The sequence below is a fragment of the Andrographis paniculata genome, unplaced genomic scaffold (genome assembly GCF_009805555.1).
Source record: "Andrographis paniculata isolate CXL003 unplaced genomic scaffold, ASM980555v1 Contig87END, whole genome shotgun sequence".
NCBI lineage: Eukaryota > Viridiplantae > Streptophyta > Magnoliopsida > Lamiales > Acanthaceae > Andrographis > Andrographis paniculata.
In genome coordinates, this window is record NW_026137625.1 from 1537537 (window position 1) to 1562338 (window position 24802).

The following is a 24802-nucleotide window of genomic DNA, read 5'->3' on the forward strand; positions in this document are numbered from 1 at the left end:
ATAAAAAATATACTAATTTTATTTATCAATATAGTATTAATTCTATAAAATATACTTCATATTTCTCATATTCATATATATATATATATATATATATAGTACTTCCTCCGTTCCAAACAATGTGCAATATTTGCTTTTGGCACAAGTTTTTAGATGGGTAGTATTAAGTTAGATAATTTAAAAATTAGGTGATGCGATAGAGACAGAAATATATATTTTATTTTTTTATTTGGATGATGTAAGAGGATAATTTAGAAATGAGGTGATGTGATAGAAACAGAAATATATATTTTATTTTTTTATTTGGATGATGTGAGAGGATAAAGTGTACGGTATAAATTAAGTATAATTAATTATTTTCTATTTTAAAAATATTGCAAGGTGTTTGGGACATAAAAAAAAAAATATTGCATAGTATTTGAAATGGAGGGAGTACAATATTTAATTTCTGCATAACAATTTAAATAGATAAAATTAAATAGAATAATTTAATAATTAAATATAAAGTGAGAAATATATATTTATGTTTTTTATTTAGATGATGTCGAAAATATTATTCCAAATAGAAAAAGAAGAAAAAATATTACAAAATATTTAAGGTAGAGGGAGTACTTATTTCTACACGACCGCCGCCGCCGCCGCCGCCGCCTACCATACCAATTTTCTCTCTTTCTTCTTCTGCGCCTTATTTCTCCTTTCTTTCTCTCTCTCTTTTTCTTAACCAAACCCGGTTCGGTTCGAAGAGCCTATTTGGAACCCAAAAACCGGCGATTCGAACCGGTTGGACAAGTCTTGCCCTAACACCCAATTTCTACCTGTTTCTTTTTCTCAAACTTCCAACTCGATTTCTTCTTCCGGCGCTCCCACCACCTTCGTCCGTCGCCCTCTTCTTACTCGGATTAGTCGCAGGCTTCGTAAGTTCAATCCTTGCAGTAAGTAATTTTGAATTGCTTGGTTTTATTAATTTCGATGCCGATTGTTATGTGCAATTGGTGAATGGCTGATTGTTACTGTTTATGCTGCTCTTACGCTATTTCAATTTAAATTCGTGGAAGATTGATAATTGTTTGTTGTTATGTTAGCCAATTTCAATTCAATTTAAATTAATATATGGTGGTGGTGGTTGTTGTTCTTGCTGCTTCTTTGCCAATTTACACTTTATTTGTACTCGATTTTTCATGTGTTCGGTATTGTATTTTCTTGTGTTTTCTGTATTTGAGTTGGGTTAGACTGAACTGGAGGTTTAATTTGCTTGTTGTTTTGATGTTTGCGTTACAGGAAGTCATCTATTTATATAAGCAATCTTCATGCTATTGCAGATTGGAATAGACAATTTTTAATTTTTGTTTCTAGGGTGTGTTTCTTTTGATTAGTTTGGGAAGAAATTTGGTTTGAGTTTGGTATTAAATTTCGTTTGATGGGATGCTTGTGAGAGAACACAGAGACCAAATAGTAAAAATTTAGATGGTTTGGGGGGTAAAGAAACACATTTATATGAGAAGCAACTTCTAGTCATTCTCGTCGTCGCGCTAATGTTCTTGTATATGGGCATTATACTCGAGCATCCACACAAAAAAGTGATGGGGTCGACAATGTATGCGTGAGTAATTCACCCAAATACAAGATCATTACAGCGTTGGAGAATGAGATACATAAAAGGATGCCCACTTATACGACCAATTTTTCTTTAAATAAGTCATATAGTGATTTGAATCGAATTATTTGTGCAAACAAAGAAGATAAGATAGAAAGTTTTAAGGTAGTGAGCCAGTGGATTAGGTTGATTGGGTTGGCTGAGTAAATTCGAACCCAATCCTCCTGAGTATTGGTTATTCGAGCTTGACTCAAACTTGTTAATGGTACCGATTCGGCTAGGCTCGTTAAGAGTTCGAGCTAAAATAGTACCTCGAGCTCGGCTCGTTAGACTCAAATTAAAGCTCGAGCTCGTTTGAATTTTATACATATTCTATATATATATTTTTTTTAATATATAAATTAAATGTATTTAATTTTATTCATAATTTTTTATAATGAAATATTCAAATTTTAATGATAAATATAAATTTTGACATAAAAAATTATATATATTATATTAATATATAAATAATATAAATATATTATCACTAACGAGCTCAATTGAGCTACTCGCGAGCTCGGCTCATTTGTAAAAAAGATAATTTTCCAACTCGAGTTCAGCTCGTTTGTCTCTATGAACGAGTCGAGTCGAGCTTGGCTTGTGAGCTATTAGATTTGTTAACAGCTCTAGCTGTAGGCAAGCCAGTGGGTTATGGGGTAGCCTGCCCCTCCGGTCCGATTTTTACACCTGCAGTTAAAACTAATATTGGAATCTGCAACTTTGGAAAATATAATTCCAGTGCATGTCCATGGTGTTATTTTTTACATTCTCTTTGATTTGATGTATTGGTGTATTGGGACTTTTAATTATGTGATACTTCATTTGTGTGCTTGTAGGGATTAGTTTCTTCATTATGCAACGTCACGATATCCTGTACAAACATACCGATTCTCAATACAAGCATTACATCATTGACAACTATTTCACCCAAAAACCAAACAATATCCTATATGAAATGGGAAGAAACATTGCCTTTTCTCTCTGAATGAATATTAACAAGTGTTGTATACCGTCTATTTAATATTTCAGGTTTCGTTTACTAACACTACTACCAAGCCAAAGCTATCGCCATGGCTGGGAACAGTGCTGTTATAGGGCTTTCGTGGCAACCAAAACTTGATTTGTTTTCATCCGCTAAAAAAGAAAAAGGTTCTGTTGATGGTGCTGAATCCAGTGCACTTTACAAACCCGAGTCTATGCTTGTTGATGGTCTTTTTGTTCCACCCAAAGATCCGAGAAAGATGAACAAATTGTTGAGGAAACAGGTCAAGGACACCGCTGGAAAGAATTGGTAATCAGTTTATTTGAATCCTTTGTTTTTGTAGTGTTTTTCTTCATCATTTAGCACAATATTCGTTTTTGAGCTGTGAATATGTGTTTAATCCATGATAGGTTTGATATGCCTGCCCAAACTATAACTCCTGAACTGAAGAAGGATCTCCAGTTATTGAAGGTAATGTTAGGCTTACGTTTATGATAACTTTGTAGGTATTTTACAATGCAGATAGTTTCGGACATTACAATCAATTAGTAAGAACTGCAAATTGAACGATATGGACGTGATTTTATGATATAAAATAAACTCATTTGCTGAAAACCAGCTGCCATTGATAACTGTATATTCATTGCTAGGAGAAGATTGATTGAGATGTGAATTGTGATGTGTGCAGAACTTGAACTTTTAGGGCATGTTTACTTTTAATTAATTCATTTGCATATTATATTTATCTTCCTCTTCAATTTGTGTCACATGTCCATAAGTTTGTTGATTTGGATGTTTTTTGCTGGCTTATTGTTATTTAATTTTTTATATTGGAGAAGAGGTACTTAGAATTAGACTCTTTAAGACTAGATCTGCTTCTTGATACTTTGTTTGAGTTATATCATAGATTTATTATTTGACAATTTAGTCGTTCATAAAACTAAGGAAAACTAGTTAATTGTTTGTTACAATGCAAACAATATGGTAATATTATGCGAATGCAAGTGCATGCTTCAAGCTTTGACTTGTCCAACTCTTGGTCGGACTGGTCATTGACATTTTTACCGCAGTTTTTTTACTATTCATATTCTTTTTTCTCTCCAAAAATATCACATCAAACAATTACTTTTCTTTTTTTATATTACATTACAATTTCTTTTTTACATTTAAAATATCACATCAACCTCTATTTATATCACATCAAACAACTATTCAAATTCAACTTTTTACTACTCAAAAATTCAATCAAAAATCCAATCCCAAAAACTAAAACCCACAAACAAACACACCCTAAAATGTTCCCCGATTATTTCAGCTGAGGGGCGTCATCGATCCAAAGAGGCACTACAAGAAGGGTGACACAAAATCAAAATCGCTTCCTAAGTATTTCCAGGTAAGTTTATCTACTAAGATCTCAACTTTATCCTACTGTTCCACCTGCTTATCAATGATTGTGTTTGGTATTATTCAGGTGGGTACTGTGATAGAACCCGCATCCGAGTTCTACGCCAGTCGACTCACTAAGAAGCAGAGGAAAGCCACCATTGCTGACGAGCTGCTTTCTGATAGCAATCTTCACAGTTATAGGTATATAAATGTGTCAATTGAAAGTTGCAGGTTTTCTATACACAGAGAAAGGGTAGTTTTGTTGCAACAATCCTTCGATTCTTAAGTTAATGGTATCTCTATTTGTTGCTGTCTACAACTAAATAAGAAACCAAAACAAAGTTTGAGGTCCATCTGCTAGGCATTTGATTTGTTCTTGTGATTATAAAACTTATGCAGGAAACGAAAGGTTAGAGAAATTGAAGAGGTGAATCGCCCTGCAGGGGTCGACCAATGGAAGATAAAGAAATCTTCAAAGCGTGGAAAGAGTAACACAAAGAAACAAAGGTATTGATGCAATCTGGCTTGGTTCCCCGGTTTACTCTTTAGTTTGTCGAACAAAGCAGGGTAGGGAAGGTCATACTATTTTACATACCAGCCCCTAGTGGTAACTAAATTTATAGGTCGGTTGGTATTACATGAAAAGGGACACATTTGGGCTGTTTCATGTCTCTAGATTTGCAGGTGGCTTCATACCAAATTCCTACAAATTCGTACCTAGTGTATTTCGGCTACAATCAAACTAAAATGAGCTTTTGATCAAGCAGCCGAGTATTCGGTCCTCAAAAAAATGTTCTAAGCAAAAGAGTCAACCACTCTAGTATATGTGCAATCAATTCTTGCATCATCTACTTCCTAAGCACTTGGATTTCATGCTTAGAGCTAAGCTCGAGTATATATTATGCTCATGCTCATGCTCATGCTTCATTCCAATTTAGATTGGCTCTTCCATCATTTCATTCCATTACATTCACAGATAAAGTATAAATTAAGCATTTCACCTCTAACCATGCTCAACAAATATGGATGGAGGCTAAGCTAACAAATCATATCCATCTTTACTTACCATACCAGACGATCCATAATCCACCTAGTAATGATTTAAGCCTGTGAAAGACAAATAAGGAAGAAGATAAAGAAAAAGAGATCCAGATTGATTGATATTTGATAGATACCATCTGGCTGCTGGAGATCGATCAAATCCAGTTGCTCGATACCCTCTCATCCATTAATTGAGTTAGTTAGTTAGTTAATTAGTTCTCGTCTCCAGCAACTGCCGTATAGATCAGAACGTGCACATGGCTGTCGAACTATGTTGGAACCAACATCTACAGTGTTACTAACATTCCATCTCAAACCATAGATATGTATGTAGCTTTTAAAAGCCCCTACAATATGCTCTGCTCTAGTTCACAATATTGCACTTAACTACTAACCAATGATACCGGTTCTCCAAGCTCACATTCTAATATATGCTGATAAGGGTGATCGTCGTCTAACGATACCAACCCGAAAAAATGTTTTTACCAAGAAAAGACAAAAAAATATAAACCAAATATGTTTAAAGCATAAAAAAAGGTGTACATTTTGGTAAACATGAGAGACAAGAAGTTAAAAAAAGAGATGATAACAACTGTTTCATCAAACTGCAATTGCCAAAGATGAACACTAACATATTATCATCTCAATCTCACCCAACAAGAAAAGACCACCAAACAAAATATATGTGTGGAAACTACAGATAAATCTGACATGCAAAGCACAAATTCACTCAGCGATTGAAGTACAGACTCTTCTATACTCCAAAATTTCAGAAACACACATGTATATATATATATATATATATATATAACAGATTGAGGGAATTCAGGATCTCTTTTGTTTAAAAGAATACTAGGAAATGTTACTCAATAATACTTACAAGGAAAAAGTTGAGGTAATTATTATTACTTCTATCCAACCATCTAATCAATACCAAGAAAATTCTCAAGGAATAAAGATAAAGAATAGTAACTATACATAAATTCCTGCTGAAATAGCAAACCTGAACCTCGATTTTTTTATACTGCCTCCACCTGCAGGGTAAAATTGCATCATGCAATCTTTTTTGATATTAACCATCAACAATGAACTGATCTTCTTGGTTATCCTCCTCCTCCTCCTCGACTCGTGCATCACCATGGACCATGCCATTTACATGGTGCAAGTTTTGCATCATCTGAGATAGATAATGGCCACTTCCGCCAGAGTGATCAGAAAGCCCGGTGGGATGACCGGTCCATTGTGAAAGAATTCCAACAAACTGAGCCGTAATATTTTGTTGCTCGTGTAGTATTCTAGCCTGAACCTGTCCCATTTCTGCCCGATGCTGACTTAGCATCTCATCCATCTTCTTCTTCCACTCCGATCTCCTCATGTTCATTCTCTCCTCCCATTCCCTTCTGTGCATTAGCTCCTCCTCTCTCCTTCTTTCCATCTCTTCATTCTTTCTCTCCATAGCTTCCCATTCTTCCATCCACTGCCGCCTCAACTTCTCCCAAATTTCTCTATCGGCTTCCATTTCTTCAAACTTCCTTTCGTGCTCTTTCTCCATTTTGTTTCGAAGATGATCCCTCCTTTGCCTCTCCTGTTCTCTCTCCACCTCATCCTGCGCAAACCGAGTCTCCATCTCCTTCAAGTGATTCAACTGGCTAACTACAACTCCCCACGCCTTCTTCTCCAGCACTTTCGACACCTTCCTCTTCTTTTTCATGTTGGCGACACTTGGCTCAACATCCTCACTTTTGTTCCCTCTGCTGCGCCGCCCCTCGTCTCCATCGTAGTTGAACTCCAAATCCATCACCCCATTCTCAACCCCACCTACAAATGCTCCCTCACCCTCACTCAAACCCCCAAACTGCACCATATCCAAATCATGGCTGTCTGCCCCTTCAAACCTCCCATTACACCCATTCACCATTCCAACACCATCACTCCCTGCAAAGGCAAATGCAACTGCAACATCCCCAAAAACCTCCTTATACCTCATGAAATTGGGCCAATGGGTAATCCCTTCCATCCAATCAAATTCCTCATCCTCACTCAGTCCCCTAGCAGACTCCTCCTTCTTAATCTTCTGCTTCACAAGGACATACTGATGCCTCATATTCTGCACCTTCGTGGATACATCCTTCCATGTCCATTGCCAGGGGTACGCAGCAGGGTCTAGGGCATGGTGCATCGAATTCACGTACACAGCAATTGGCCTGTACTTCTTCTCCCTAGTTTTCATCTTCGACAACGTACCGTCGCACGCCATCTCCCCATACTTATCTATCAGAGTCCTCTCCTCCGCCTCAGTCCATTTCTTCCTCCTCGGCTGAGGCGTCATCACTTCACACCACCACCAAAAAACGTTAAAGTTCTCATCCAATTACAGAAATCACAATAAAAAATAATCAGTAAATAATTAGCTAGGCACTGGATCGAGATTCCAACCATGGAGATCACACACAGCAGCTGCCAGCCACTCAAAGACACACGTATAGCCGCTATCTAGAATTGAAATTAGGCGCAAACTGACCTCGAATTCTAGAGGAAACCAGCGGCATGGATCGCGAGTGCAGATTGACCGCAGTGGACGCAGGTTGGGGAAGGAGTGTGAGTCTCGGACGGACCGAATTTTGGGGGAGCGTGAATAAACATGTTTTTATGGGGGCGAAGTGAACGTTTAGAAATTATTAGGGACCGATCTACAAATAATCGCGATTACAGCCCGCTGTCCGTGCACACAATGCATTATGCATGACGACATATATGACAATATATTGTGTCTGTATGTATTTTTTTTTTTTTTTAATGAAAGAATATACTCCCTCTCCTATGGCTAATTAAAAGTAATTTATAGATAATTGTATTTATGTTTTTGATATAAAAATAATAATGTGATAAAAAATATGAGTATTTATAAAAATATAAAATATTTTTAAAATAATTATTTTGTAATTATACAATTCAAAAATAATTATTTTTAAAATATTATTTTGTAAATGTATATATTTTATCATTTTTGTCCCGTTTTATTACAATGTACTTACATTTTTTTTTTCTTTATAATTATGATCTACTATTCAATATACAAATATATTTATTATTATATTCGTTTCAAAACAATAGTCATGTTTACTATTTTTTGTCTATCTTAAAATAATAATTTTATTTTTATAAATAATCATATAATTATAAAATTATTCTTATTTTTTCATTATTATTATACAATTGTCACTATTTTTTATACTATTACATTCTCAAGGGCAAAAAATTCTTTACCCCGTACTTTTTATTAATTATCAATACAATATCAATATTTCTTGAATCTCGTACCAATCTCGTACCAAAAATTATTTTATATATATATATATAAAAAAAAGAATAGAAATATCCTTATACTATTGAATAAACAAACCTTATATATATTTTATCGTAAATCAATAATTGATAAATTTTCTATCTTAAGATTAAAAACTACTCCCCTCGTCCCATTAAAAGTGGCAACAATACCGTAGATACAACAATTTAAGTAAAATATAATTAATAAATATATTAATAAATATAATTATTATATAATAAAAATAATTGTAGATTAATATTAAAATAACTAAATACTTTAATTAAAATTAAAAAATTATAAATGATAAATTATAAAATTTAAAATATAATTAATATCTATAAATATTTTTTTCAAAAAAAAGAAAAGACAAATATGAGAGGAATGCAAATAAAAAAAATTGATGAAGTATAAATTACAAATATATAAATATATATACTCGTTAATACTCTTTCAGTCTCAATCTTATATATCATTTTGAAATTTTGTAATAACTTAATAAATTAATCATATTTTATTAGTTAATAGTTATAGAAGTATGATTTTAAATTTTGTACTTTTGTTACATAGTTGTATGCGTAATTCTATGTTAGTAATTTGTATAAAAATTAGGGTATGTTTGCTTGAGAGTTTAGATTTTAATTTTAAAACCAAAATTTTAAAATAATTATGAATAAAAAATTAAATAGATTAATTTAAATTTATTTTAAAAATAACACATATGGATGGACAGCTAAAAAAAAGGTTGCTTAATTTAACTGAACGGACGTACTACTCAGGGTGTGTTGTCTGAGAGTTCGTATTTTAGCTTGAAATTTGAATGGTAAAATTATAAATTTAAAATAATCATACTTTCTTCGTCCAAACAATAAGTATACATTTACTTTTGGCGTATAAAAGTAATGATGTGATGTAAAACAAGGGTATTTGTGAAAAAAAAAAAATATATATTTAATAAAATAGTTACTTTGTAATTGCACTTCCCAAAATAAAAATATGTATACTTTGTAGCTGGACGGAGAGAGTATAATTTAATATAAATAGACGTTGATTTGATATAATTTGATATTTTTGGAAAAAAAAATTAATATTTTTACGGTGGCACTTACTATGTCCACCTTTCCACCCATATATTTTTATTTTTATGAAAAAATATTATACACTTTAATTTAATTTTTTTAATTTTAATTTAAAATTATTTTTATTAATAATTATTATTTTTATTAATATATTTTTAATTATTTACTCTCCTCAATTATGATGTCTACGATAAAATAATGGAGTAATAAAGAGCGTACGTGCTACAAAATCCTTGTAAGAACACAAAAGTGGAACCGGTTCAGGGTAGGAGGCGGAAAGTCCGGTCCGGTTTCTGAGATAAAAAATAACCGGCCTTATCTAATCCACGGCCACGGGGACGCCTGCATTTTATTTGAGTCATATCCTTAATCTCTGCCACTTGACTTCAGTGTCTACAAGCACACCAGAGACGAAACCAAGCAATGACGAATTCTCTGTGTCTCTCACCAATCTTGTCCTTCAATTCCATCAACAAGCCTGGTAATTTCCATTTCCATTTCCTTATCTGTTCTCTCACATGTTTGCGTCGCAATTCATCTGCCTACATGTTTGCTGCGTAGAACTGTCTGATGTCTTTGGTTCAATTTCCTTTTCAGGGTTAATTAGCCATGAATATGCCTCCAGGAAAGTTAGTTGGATTGACAGCACCAATCCGAGCTGTAAAAGTGGTGCTCTTCAACCTATAAAGGTTTGCGATTGAATTTCGTGATAGAATTGGTTGTCTTGTGCACGCACAAGGTTGCTTGGTTTCATGTCTGATTATTTCTGGACCGTATTGCGAATTTTTTGCACAATTTTTGGAATTTGTTGATTATCATTGTTTGTTCATCGGAAAAATTTGTTTGTAAAGTTAGTCCAGCTTCCGTTTCAATGATTTAGGGTGTTTGAGGAATTGTTTCAATGATTTAGGGTGTTTGAGGAATTGTCACTCTATATTTATTCACAATCAAGTTTCATAAGAAGGTTTTGTTTACTATAAATACTTTGTGAAAAAGTCTTGCGCATGAAATATTTTATGTAAGGTGATCCGTTTATTGACATTAGTTTGTTGTAAGGATGCATAGTGAGCTATACTTAGATGAATAGTTTAAGTTCTGCTCGAGCGTTCTGTTTCAGTTGAGCTCCTGTGAATTCAATGATCTTGTTCTGATTTGCAGGCCGTCGAGAACCAACCGGGCACCAAATCGAATAACATACCAGGCACCAAACCGAACAGCATAATCTGTGCTGATTGTGATGGAAATGGTTAGTGAAGCATATCCTGCTTAATGATTACTTTGTGACTATTAATGAATTTATTGGTTGCTATTCATCCTTGAACTTGACGAAGTTAATCAAACTTTGTTGCAAAAAGGAAGCCTTCTGTTGTGATCGAAAAACAAAGGAAGAGTCATATTCATGTGGTATTGGTGCAATCAAGATAAATACAATTATCTCTAGGAAATTTTGTTGGAGAGAAATTTTTGTCATGTTCATATAGCAATACATAAAGTGATGAATGAGGACTCTCGAGAACAAGATGAACATTGTGATTTTGTAATTTTCAGAATGCATAAAAAATAGAATTATCATGTGAACCTTTTTGTTTATCCTGGATTTAGTTTACTGTGAAGCTAGGAAACTGATACATCGACAAACTATGAACCTCGTAATATAATGCATCAAAACTTGGTAAAGTCATTCATGGAATCATCATACCATGGGAGAAATGAAGAAATAATCTGATACTTGATTTCTTTCGATCCTGTGACTCAATCCTTAGGTTGCAAGCAATGCACTCAATGCCTAGGTAAAGGAGTGAATTCCGTGGATCACTTCAATGGGCAGTTCAAAGCCGGGGCAATGTGTTGGCTTTGCAGGTATCATCCAATCCGTCTTTATATTCTGATACCGTCAATTTGGTTAAAATCTTCACTACTATACCAAATGTTCAGGTGACTTATAGTAGTGATGCTAATTTTCAATATAAGTTTAACGATATTGGAAAATGTCATCGCTAGGAAGCTAAAGTGCTAATCAAATGAGATTAACTATAGCCATTTTAGGACAAGAATCATTTGCTTTTAGATATTTTCTTTTCCAATACATTGCTTCTGTTCTTTTCAGTTTTTTTTTTTTTTTTTTTTTTTTTTTTTTTTTTCTATTTGGGATTCTGCTATCATCGAACATTTGCAACATCTATGTTTTTCCGTACGATCTTCTGTCTAAGAAAGAAGACATTGTGATGATAAATTATGGTCATGGCTCTACTATTTCTTCATCTCAAGGCTTCGGCATCGATTGGAAAATTTGCTTTTAATCCACTTGTGGTTTGAATCGAAGATATTGTGTTAGCTTTAGCCTTCTCACTCCTTTTTTAGAAATTTTGTAAAATATTTTCGAACATACGGTGAATGGTGTTGACTTTCGAAACTATATAAGCAATTTTGCGTTTTAAGACATGAAGTTTTGGGACAGGGGTAAGAAGGAGATTCTGTGTGGAAGCTGCAATGGTGCTGGATTTCTTGGTGGTTTTCTGAGCTCATTTGATGATTAGCACACAATTTTCAGACATGATTTATATTTTCTTGGCTTCAATGGGCCTTTTGATTTTGTTGTAGCATGTTAACCTGCAGAAGATACTCTCTCTCTCTCTCTACTGTATTTCTACATACAATAAATATTATGATGTAATATTAATACACATGTTTTTTTATGGATCGAGGATTGGATCGGTTGAAATAATTATTTGATATGATATTAATTAATATTGATGTGATATTTTGGATATAATTAGACGTACAAGGATGAACTTATAATTGAAGTCAGTGCATTGTCCATCTAACATAATAACAAGGCCTCAGGTCGCCTGTCACACATGGTTCGTCTAGTGTGACTTGCCTGTCATGCCTAGTTTGCAAGGTATTAGGTTCGGCCGAGAGTTTACCTAGTGCGCACTTTCGAATAACGACTGCGGATTCCTACGTCATCATTGTAGTTCAAAATACTCAAATAGTAAATTATATTTACAAATTTATTTTTTAAAATTATTTCAAGGACAGTGATTAAGAAAAACTTAATTAATTATATGTTATATTAATTTTTTTTCCATTTCAAGTTCTAATCCCTCTTAATTTTTATTTTACTCTAAAGTGTTACAAATACTAATGTAATTAAATATTTATAAAAATGCCCAAGGAATAATTATAAGTTATCTCTTACATATTGTAATGATAATTTATTAAATTGTGCATCCACTTAAAAAAAAGACGGTTGGATTGTCCCCCGGTGGTCAGTATTCCACAAACAAATACACACCAAACTTTTGCTAACTTATTTTAAGTTTTATAAACTAATACTATCTCCGTTCCAAAACTATAGTCTGAGTTGTGTTCGGCATGGAATTTAAAAAATATTGATATTATATTAGTAGTGGCAAACAGTTAATTTTTTTTTTTTTTTTTTGCCCTTTGAGTGAATTAGTGTAAAAAACAGTGATAATTGTGTAATAATAATAAAAAAGTAAAGGTAGTTTTATAGTGATATGATTATTTATGGAAATAAGACTATTGTTTTAGGGCGGACAAAAATGATAAACAAGACTATTGTATTGGAACAGAGGAAGAGGAAGTAGCAAATAAAGGCACAACGGGGTGTTTGGCAATTAGATCTTAATTGATTCAATTAGTTGTTAGTTTATTTGATTAATTGATTTGACTAGCAAATTCAGTTAGCTGTTTGTGCTAATTTGATTAGCTGATTTGATTAGCGGATTCACTCAGTTGTTTGTAAACAGTTTGGTAAAATAGTTGGTTGATATTAATTGTTTATGTGTAAATAATAATTAAAGACATATTGTATTTTATTTTTAAAATATTTAGTTGGGTTTTCTTTTTTTTTTTTTATGTAGGAATTTTTAAAATTTTTATAATTTTCAATAAATATTTAGTTGGGTTTTCTTTTTTGTTATGTAGGATTTTTTAAAATTTTTATAATTACTTATTGAAAATTATGAAATTTTTAATAAATATTTTTTCATTTTAAAAATAAATTCGTGTATTTATATTAAAAAAATATGACCTTTTTATTTAAAATAGTGTAAAATATAAAAATAAAAAAAATATATATATATATTTTTTATTAAGTTCATTTTTAATTAAATTATTTTTTATTAAATTTATAATTTTAAATAAATTTATTCTAATATATTCATTATTTATAAAATAAAAGTATGTGAGAAAACATATATAAGTATATATACATAAATTAATAATTATAAGTTATTAAAACAATTAATATATACTACAATGAAAAATATATTAATACTTTGTAAAAGAAATGATTTATATTTAAGGGAAAATAAGTAATAAAAAATTTACAGAGAAACCACTATTATAAAAACGTTGAATTATACAACGTTTTAAAATTTAGTTTTTTTGGGTCAAGAAGTTATTTCAAAATTTAATTTTCAAACAGTTAAATTACTTTTTTCACTGATTAAACCGTTAAAAATTGTTTAATAAATTAAAATGTTTCCAAAATATTGTTTACTAAAATATTGCTTGAATAGGCCAGCATGGACATGTTTTGAAATTGAAATTAACTCATTTAAAATATTTTATAATAATTATTATATGTTCAAATATTTAGTTCGAATCAAAATTCCAAATATATTCAATACTATTTGAAGAACAATGTACACATTGTGTATTATGATAATAATTGCTTAGCATAATGATCGAGAACTGAATAAAAAAATTTTCCTTTTATTTTTATTTTTCAAAATTTACCGGACAACTATTCCTATAAAAAATATTACTTCCTCGGTCGGAAAATCTAATCTCATTTGTTTTTGTAAAAGTACAAATGAATGAGACTAAATTTATTGGACAAAAAGAGTATTTTTATATAAAAAACCAAATTATATTCTTTCCGTCCCAAACATCCTACAATATATAGTTTTTTTTATTTGTCTTAAACTCAGTACAATCTTTTCGAACTTAGAAATAATTAATACTCTCTCCATCCGCCTCTAAGGGTTATTTATCTTTTACTTCATTGTATTAACATTAAAAAATATTTTTATATTTGTATAAGTTTTTACATAAATGTCATTATATTAGTATTAGAAGACACTAACATAAGTATTTTTGTATTTTCTTAATTTGTACTACATTTTGATATGATAATTAATATTTAAATATCAAACACCCAAAAAGTAAATATAACCCTTAGAGCGGGACGAAATAAGTAATAATTATATATATATATACACTTCGCTCTCTTCAATCACATAACCTAATCTCTAAATTATTTCAAATTATCAGTCCATACTTAATAGTAATTATCAGTCCATACTTAATAGTACTACCTACCTTCCTGTGCCGAACGCAGTTTTTTTTTTTAATAGCTATATAGCAATGATTGTGTCAATATTGTGCGATATTTGAGACGAATAGAGTATAAAATAACTATTTAATTTAAACTAAGTATATTCAATTTTAGAGAACAAAAATATAAAATACATATACCATATAATATATTTATACATATATACAGTTATGCATATTTCTTCAATAAATTAGAAGGTTTGTTTACATATGTTTTTTTTATTATTATTATTTATATTCAATACCTATTAGAGCATCTCTTATTGTCATCTTGTTTTTATTATTGTTTTATGATTATCTTATTAATTTTGACTGCAACCAGAGGTATTAAACGAATCGAGCCGTTCGTGAATTCGGCTTGGTTCGGATCGATTCGGTTCGACTAAAACTTATTCGCGAACGTTAACGAGCCGAGCTGAACAATATAAACAGGCTCGTTTGGTTAACGAACGAGCCCGAGCTTTGTTCGCGAATATTCGTTTAAATAATATATTTATTATAAATATTATATATATAAAGTTATAATTTATAAATAAATAAAATATTAATTTAAAATATATAAATAAAATAATTTTAAATTTTCTTTATAATTTATATATAAATTTTAAAAAATAAGACAAACGAGTTCGAACGAACTCGAACAAGCTTAATCAAGCCTAACACGAACACGAGCTCAAACAACAAAAATTCTTAACGAGCCAAGCTCGAATACTACGAACGAGCTCGAAAGCTTAACTAACAAACACGAGCCTTATTCGCGAACGTTAACGAACACTTAAAATTTGACTCGGCTCGGATCATATCGTTAACGGCTCTAACTGCAACAACATTAATTATCTTTATTAGAAAACACAATTATCGCATATATTACTTTTCTAAAAATTGATTATATCTAATAAAAATAATAAAAAAAAAAACTTATTAATTAGTACTCCAATTTGAAATTTAAAATTTAAAAATTTAAAATATATTTGATAATTTATCTATATAAATACAATTCGAATTTATTTCAAAATATGATATTCATCTACATATTTAGATTTCTTTAATTTTTTATATCAAATTTCAATTATTAAGTTTCTCTAAATTTTTATATTGAATTTTTCAAATATAACTAATCCAAAAAATTCAAATACTTTTAATATTTTAAAATTATTATAAAAATTATATCACAATCATAATTTATATAATTAATATTTTTGAAATTTAAATATATTATTGATAATAAATTATTATTTATATATTATTAGAAATCAAAATATATTATAATAAATAAATTATAGTACTTAGATTTTATAAAATAGTAAAAATAATAAGTCGAAGGTAATGATATTACGAGTATTAAAAAAATAATTTAAATATTGATATCCATCTAATACGAATGAAAGATATAAATAAGATAATAAAAGTTAAATTAATCATTATAATAATGCTTCTAAAAAATTATATTCAATCACAATTTTACCTCCAAATATAATATATATCTATATATATATATATATATACACAAAAATGATGCAAAACTCGTCTAGTAAAAGATGGTCTGGTTTGAGGATTGGACCCCCGACGCTCAGGCCATATGCCACATATAGTTCGGCTAGTATGATTTGCCTATCAGACTTAGTTAATAGAGTATTGTATTCAGCCGGAGCATTTTCGGATAGCGGCGGTAGATTTTCACATTATATTGAATTTTGGATGGACTTGTACTATTCATTCTATTTTTTTTTATTTTAAAAAATGTCAAATTAAGAATTTATTTTTTTATTTATATATTATAATAAATTATTTTTATTCATAATATTATATCAGATATATATATATATATATTTATGTTATATTAGATATTTATTTCAATATTTTATTATTATTATTATTATTATTTTTAAAGCGCAACGTGTATCCAACTTGATTAGACCCAAATTGTAGTGGTTGTGTGTGAAAAACATGCATGAATGATTGTGTTGTATTGTGGAAATTGGATTGGAATGAATATAATAATAATAATATTAACAAAGTGGGAAAGAAAAGTAGGTAAATGGGCATCAAAGTGTTAGCAAATAAGTGGGCATCCTTTTGATTGATTTTGTTCCCCATTCAGGGATCTGAACCAATTCCAAACCCAAATGAACATTTTCTATTATTATTATTGTTATTATTATTATTATTATTAAATAAAATTGGTCATAACTCTAATGTGATTTTGAAATTGAGCTCACGATCATGAAAATTTTCTTATGTGATGAGGAGATCATTTCTTGTACGTTTTGCATACAGAGAGGGTTTCATGCAATACTTTTGAAAGTATAAAGGGCGTCATGCAATTTTTTAAAGTAAAGTAGAGATTTACGTTGAGTTTTAAAACCACAGTGGGGTTTAATGCAACATTTTTTTAAAATATAAGGGGGCGCTATGCATTTTTTAAAGTAAATGAAATGTTTACACTAAGTTTCAAAACTACAAGGGGGTTATGGACAATTTTGCATTATTATTGTTATTTTTTATTGTTATTGTTGTTGTTGATAATATAAGATTTTGTCGTTATTTGCGGTAAGTCAATTTAATAATCTACAAATACGCTTAATTGTAAAGTTCTTTCGGTTGGACTTCCGGAAAAGAATGTGCACATTGTTGACATGAATAGTATATTAAATCTATTTAAGATCTATTCACTCTTTGATGGCCTAGCACCGGCTCATCCATACTCGAAAGTTGGCCTAGCACCGGTCCAACTCCGGAGGTACTACATACAGTTTTACCATATTCTTAACACACCATACGAAATTCTAATAGTTTCGTCAATATTTAAATGTTGAAAAACTATGAAAAAAATTGGATTAACATAATTATATAAATTATTATTCAAATTTGACTAAAGATGTCATAATCCAATCAAATAAATTGAATCCAGTAAATTCAATCCAATAAATCGCATAAAGACATAAGGTATTTGCTCTCGTTTTGTAAATTTCATTGCATGTCAATATATGAAGTCTGCATATATTCAATGCTGAAATATGTCAAACAATACGCTAGATGTTTTATTATGAAATGTTTCCTCATACTCCCTCCGTCCAGTTAAAAAGTATACATATTTCTATTTTGGGACGTCCAATTACAAAGTAATCATTTCATTAAATACCCCATTTTTTCCACAAATACCCCTAATTTACGTCACATCATTACTTTTATACCGAAAAAGTAAGGGAAAAAAATGTTATTTTACTACTTTTACCTACCCACTATAATTAAAATACTATTGTTCCTTAATCTCCGGGCTAAAAGTAATTGTATACTTTTAGCTTGGACGGAGGGAGTATATAATAAGATGATGACTTATAAGTTCTTTTTCTAATGAATGTTGCATTGGAAGAGGAAGTTGCATGTTGGAAGATTCTGAGTTCTTTTGAAGTTTGCGTCAAAGGAGGAAGTTGCATTGAAAGAGGAAGGAGAATGGAGGATTGACGTAGTTATATAAATTAGGAGAATTGAAAAATTACTATTAAACCCCTAAATTAATAAAGTCATTGAATTAAAAATTGTAATCTAATGGCTTATGTTCAATCAACATAATATTGAATTTTATTGTTCAACATGTAATATCAACCCAATTAGTATAATTTAAAATCCAAAAATTATAAATTTGAAAATTTAAAATATAATTAGGCGTTATTCAGATTGACTTTTGGCAGGTGTTTTTAGCTTCTGCTTCTTAAAAAAATATTTTATACATATTTGCATTGTCTTATGTCCAAAAACATAAGAGAAAAGTGCATTTTCTTTTCAAAAAAATATTGAGGGTAACTTATAAAATAAGTAGAAACCATTTTTAATAAAAATTATTATTTTATCCTAAATAATAATAATAATAATAATAATTGTATAATAAATACAATACTCTAATATAATATAAATATAATTAATTTATATATTATACTTAATAAAAACTAAAAAATATAATTATATTGTTATTTTTTAATTTATATGTCAGACTTAAATTTTAATTGAAATACCAAACTTAAACATGAGGATATAAGGGTGTGTTTGTTTGGGGGTTTGGATTTTGAGTTGAGATTTGAATAGTAAAAATTTTGAATTAGAATAGTTGTATGATGTGATATAAATAGGTGGTGATGTGATGTTTTGAGTGTAAAATTAATTTTTAGTATAATATAAAAAATAAAAAATAGATGTTTGATTTGATGTTTTTGGGGGGAAAAAATTGGATAAATAGTAGAATTTTGTTAAAGTTCTACAAACGAACACACCCTAAGTATATTAAAATTATTGATTTATAAAATTTTAAAACAAAGTGTAAAATACTTATAATTTAATATTAGATTGTAATTTTTTTTTAAATTTATATACTATACTTGAATGAAAATCTTAAAATATAAATAACAAATTTAAAAGTATACTCTATTTTTATACTTTAATTAACCGAGCTGAACCGAATCGAGTTCACGAACGATTCGATTCGTTTAACTCCATATTTTATACTTTAACTGAGTCGCGAATCGAGCCGAACCAAGCTGAGTTCACGAACAGTTCGATTTGTTTAACAGCTCTAGTAATGATATTGAAAAAAAAAATTGAAAACCACATTCGTATATTTTATTTTTTTTCTTTTTGCTTTCTATCCTGTTATTTCTTCCATATATATATTATTTTACTATACAATTTTAAAAATATTTTAATAAATATATATATATTCATAAAATTATTACATTCCACTATTATTTAAATGTAAATTAAAACAAATAAAAAAAAATACTTTGTTTTGCCTGGTAAGATTATTTCAATTTTGTCTATTAACTTGTGTAGTTTATATATTAATAAAATATTTTATTTATCTACAATTTTATTAATTATATATTTTAATAAATAATAACAATTTTACTACTCTTTTCGTCCCGAAAGAAGGTTGCCATTTAATTTTTGCGTCATTGTACTTAACATTAAAAATATCCTTATATTTGAATAGTTTACTCGATAAATATCATTGTATTTGTATTATAAGAAACTAATAACGTATTTTTGCATTTTTCTCTTGATTTCTACTGCGTATTGATATTATAATTAATATTCAAATATCATTACGAAAAAAAGTCATAGCAACCTTCTTGCGGGACGGAGAGAGTATTATATTTTTTATTTATTCTATTAACTTTTTATTAAATTTTTAATAGATTTTTCACATTACTTTTATTTTTTTTATTCACTTTATTTTAATATTTAACTACTACTCCCTTCGTCCACGAGACGTTCTAACGTCATACTTTCTTATTTGGAATATTCATCAATTATTGTCATTTTTATATTTTTATACACAAAATTTACTCTTTTGTCCTTATTTTATTTATTATTTTTTTTTCTATACACAAAATTAAGGACAAATTTGTCGTTTTATAACAAAGATTCTAATTGTCTAAAAATACGTATAAATATCAAATATGACATTATAAAAAGGACAGAGGGGAGTATTATTTTTTTAGTCTTTGGTACTCAATCAAACTCACGTAACCCTTTAAGGTGTTTTTGTTTGGGGGTTTGGATTTTGAGTTGGGATTTAAATAGTAAAAATTTTAAATTTGAATAGTTGTATGATGTGATATAAATAGGTGTTGATGTGATGTTTTAAATGTAAAATTAATTTTTAGTATAATATAAAAAATAAAAAACAGGTATTTGATTTGATGTTTTTGAAGAAAAAAAATAAAATGAAAAGTATATTTGGGGTAGAATCCCCAAACAAACACACCTTGAAAGTTGTTTTATGAAAATGCACAGAGGAGGTGGAGAGTTTATTTATACTTGTATTTTTAAAAATTTATCATCTATGTTTCTTTTCATGTAGTTTGGAAATTTTTAGTTGACTTTGTATTAAAATAATGTATGATGAGATGTTATCTGTTTTTTTTTTTTTTTTTAAATATAGAGTCTAAATAGTAAAAATTTAAAATTTGGGGTTAAAAGAAACAAACTAAACTTACTATTCTCAATAAATATATAATACTATGTTTTTACATAAAATATATAATAATATTTAAATAAATCTTTTAAAACTATTGAAATTAAAATCAAAATCAAATGAATTCCAAAACCAATTCATATTTCAAAACAAATAAAGGCAGCTTCCAAAGTCTTTTTTTTTTTACTTTATTTACTATACAATTTTCATATTTTTTCATAAAAATATTATTTTATTTTACAAAATAACATATTAAATCACTATTTAAATAAAATATACAAATACAAATAAAGCACACTCGGAAAAAAAACGGCCTAAATAATTTTGTATTCATTTTATTCTTGTTGTTTTTATGTTTGCAATATTCTTATAAATTAATAAAAAATTATATGAAGATATAAAAATTTATATTAATGTAAAAACTTTATAAATTTGTTCCTTTTGGATTTTTTATTTTTATTTTTATTTTTTTACTATTCAGTTTCGCATATTAATATTTTTTTACAAAATACTATATCAAACTATTATTTAAATCCAAACTTCTAGCATTTTAAATTTTGGGATGTATTAGGAATTGTGAATATATTATGATGTTGTTTGAAGTAATAATATTTTTTTTTATATATACATTTAAAAAATATCATTTATATTTATTGAAAAATATGAATAATTATTTATTTTTTCATAAAAATAACGAGTAAAGTTTTTTTTAAAAAAAAAAAACTCAAAAATTGTATTTCTTTTGACAAAATTTCTCAAATTTTATCATTTGAGCTTTGTATTTTTTTAAAAAAACAAAAATTTCTATTAAATTATTATTTTAATATCAAATTCAAATAAAAATCAAATAAATACATCCAAAATATCTCTACAAGATAATATTTCAAAAAAGCATAGACCAAAGCCTAATCCCTAAACCAAGCAAATGGCTTCTTGCAAAAGCTTTCCTTATATGACATAATTCCACAATATACTCACACGCAAAAAAAATAAAAATAAAAAAAAATAAAAAATAAATAAATAAATAAAAAGCAAAAAGAAAAAAGAAATTAAAAATAAAAGTTGATGTGGTCTAAACAAGAACATTATCATAATTCACAATAAAGAATTCATCTTTTTACAAGATGGACCGCATCTTATCTAATTTAATTTAATCTAAGTATCATTTTTTTAAAAAGAAAATGGACGTTTTGTCTTTTGAAAATTTGTTCTATTTTTTAATTTAATAAAAATATAATATTTTTTTAAAAAAAAAATAATACTTCCGTCCCGTCAAACCAGCACCATTTGTCTTTTGCATTATTTTATTTAACATTAAAAATATTCTTATATTTGTATAATTTACTTTACAAATTTTTGTCATTTTCTCTTTATTTGTACAACATATTGATATAATAGTTAATATTTAGATATCAACACACAGAAAGTCTATCCTATTCTTCTCACGGGGACGGAGGTAGAGCTGTGAGCTCGAGTATCGGTTGTTCGATCTCGACTCGAACTTGTTAATGGTTCAGGCTCGGCTTGACTCGTTAGACTTAAATTCAAGTTCAAGCTCGGCTCATAAAGCTTGAACTCGAACTCGAGTTCGACTTGAATTTTATACATATTCTATATATTCTAAGATATAAATTAAATATATTTAATTTTATTCATAAATTTTTATAATAAAATATCCAAATTTTAAAAATAAATATAAATTTTGATATAAAAAAATTATATACTATATTATATAAATATTATAAATATATTATCACTAACGAGCTTAATTGTGCTACTCGCGAACCGAGCTCGAGCTCGTCTCATTTATAAAAAAAATAGTTTTCGAGCTCGAGCTTGACTTGTTTATAAAAAAAGATAATTTTTGAGCTCAAGCTCGACTTGTTTATCTCTATAAACGAGCCGAGTCGAGTTTGGCTCGCGAGCTACTCGATTCGTTTAACAGCTCTAGACATAGGCAGTATTACTATCAAACTACTGTAAAAAGACAATAACTACATTTTAAAAGAAAACAACCAAAACTCCAAAATCATTTCGATTTTGGTTTTCTTATTCCAAATTTTTTTTTTTCTCAAAAATATCAGATAAAAAACCTATCATTCATTTATTATATTATATTTTAATTTAATTTTACATTCAAAATATCACATTAATGCATATTTATATCACATCAAATGATTATTTCAATTCCAAATTTTACTATTCAAAAACTAAAATCAAAACCAAAATCTCACAAATAAACGCACCCGGAGTTTGTTTGGTTTGAATTTTTTAGCCATTAATGTTTTTGAGTTTTTTAAATAATAAAAAGTTTAAATAAAACACATGTATTTAATGCGATATTTTGCATATAAAATAATTTTTTGATATAATATTTTAAATAAAGAATTAAAAAATTATTCTATATAAAATATTACATCAAATTTAGAAACACTTTAAATTGAAATATTATTTGATGCGATATAAATGGAAATTAGAAGCTATATTTTTTAATAAAAATATTAGAGTGTATTAGTCCAATTATTTTTTAATACAATTTTTTATAAATATTATTAAAAAATGTAGTATATATACATATAATTATACACAATATATAATATATTTATACTTTATTAGCTCACAAATATCAACATTTATGTAACACGATTCTTATATCCAATGTAAAAAATATATTTTTCCAAAAATACAAAGCCTCTGTTTACTAGTGAGATTTTATATCTGATTTTATTATCTTAATTTTTTTTTTAAAAAAAATATCAAATTAAATACATATTTTTATTTGTTTTATTACAATAAAATCTAATTTTACATTCAAAACATTACATCAATACATATTTATATCATATTAAAAAAACTATTTCAATTCAAAATTTTATTATTACAAACCAAAATAAAAAATCATAATCTTATAAGTAAACACATCACACCACATATATTAGATAAATATATATATATATATATATATTTAATTTGATGATGTTTGATTTTGATTTAAAATTAGGTGTTTAATTAGAGTTTTAATTTTAATGTATTTTGAAGAAAAAATAATACTATAATTTTATAAAAAAATACAGTATATAAAAAATAATATTTCTTCCGTCCCATGTAATATGGGTTTATTACTGTAGCCACGCGAATTTAGGTAAAGTATAATTAGTAAATAATTAAGAAATGTATTCGTAAAAATAATTATAGATTAAGATTAACATAACTAAATAGTTTAATTAAGATTAAAAAAATTAAATTTTAAATTTTAAAATATGATTAAAGTGTATAATTAATTTTCCAAAAAAGGAAATGAAAAATTATGTGAAACGGACGAAAATAGAAAATATGAACAAATTATGTGGGATGAAGTCGATAGTGATTTGAGTTTTAAACACAAGTTATAACATCCTTAAATTTTAGAAAAAAATAAAAGTTGATGAATAATGTTAAATAAAAAATTAAGACTTAAAAGAAACACAACCAAGTATGTATATGTATTTGATTTATGTGTTAGCGTTTTTACTTTGTATTTATACAATAGTTTGAGGTAATATTGGGTAAATCATATAACATTGCTTGTGCTTCGGAAAAAATGAACAAAACAGTCTGTGTTTTATTTATAGCGTGAATTCCTTGGGTTAATGTAAAGTTTGCACGAAACATATTCCTTGTCCAATATTGATATTTGGTTCTAAACAAAGAATTTAAGCTAAGTTTTATAGAAATAAAAAACGCAAAATATTTTAAATAATTTTTTTTAACAAAATAAATAAATAATTGATTAATCTTTCGTTTTATTAGTTTTTTAAGACAAATTGTTATACTCCATCTGTCTCATAACTATGTATCTATTTGTTTTTTGCGCGGAGTTTTAAAAGTATTAATATTATATTGAGATATAGTAGGAATAACGTATAAATGACTAAAATGACCTTATTAGTATTGCGTGATATAAAAGTAATGGTATTTGTGTAATGAATATTTTGTTACGAGACATACCAAAATGAAAAAATGAATACTTTGT

The 24802-nt window shown here is 28.2% G+C and overlaps 3 protein-coding genes across 4 annotated transcripts; 2 read left to right on the top strand and 1 right to left on the bottom strand.

Moving 5' to 3' along the window:
• The first annotated feature begins 688 nt into the window (after nt 1–688).
• On the top strand, nt 689–4767 carry LOC127242758 (rRNA-processing protein fcf2-like). 2 transcript variants are annotated; one of them, XM_051262445.1, is made up of 6 exons: nt 689–932; nt 2666–2927; nt 3029–3089; nt 3934–4011; nt 4090–4205; nt 4404–4767. In XM_051262445.1, the coding sequence occupies exons 2-6, from the start codon at nt 2707–2709 to the stop codon at nt 4516–4518; spliced, it is 591 nt and encodes a 196-aa protein (XP_051118402.1). In that variant the 5' UTR covers nt 689–932; nt 2666–2706; the 3' UTR covers nt 4519–4767. The 2 variants fall into 2 exon arrangements, with proteins under 2 accessions (XP_051118402.1, XP_051118401.1); XM_051262444.1 differs by having other exon boundaries at nt 690–914.
• A 1093-nt stretch (nt 4768–5860) lies between these two features.
• Nucleotides 5861–7700, bottom strand: LOC127242756 (uncharacterized). The gene is made up of 2 exons (XM_051262442.1): nt 7567–7700; nt 5861–7376 (listed from the first exon to the last, which is right to left on the bottom strand). Exons 1-2 carry the CDS (start codon nt 7592–7594, stop codon nt 6118–6120), a joined length of 1287 nt encoding a protein of 428 aa, XP_051118399.1. The 5' UTR covers nt 7595–7700; the 3' UTR covers nt 5861–6117.
• A 2089-nt stretch (nt 7701–9789) lies between these two features.
• LOC127242519 (protein BUNDLE SHEATH DEFECTIVE 2, chloroplastic) lies at nt 9790–12145 on the top strand. Its single transcript, XM_051262070.1, has 5 exons — nt 9790–9930; nt 10047–10138; nt 10608–10695; nt 11213–11309; nt 11908–12145. Exons 1-5 carry the CDS (start codon nt 9873–9875, stop codon nt 11984–11986), a joined length of 414 nt encoding a protein of 137 aa, XP_051118027.1. The 5' UTR covers nt 9790–9872; the 3' UTR covers nt 11987–12145.
• Nucleotides 12146–24802: the final 12657 nt, after the last annotated feature.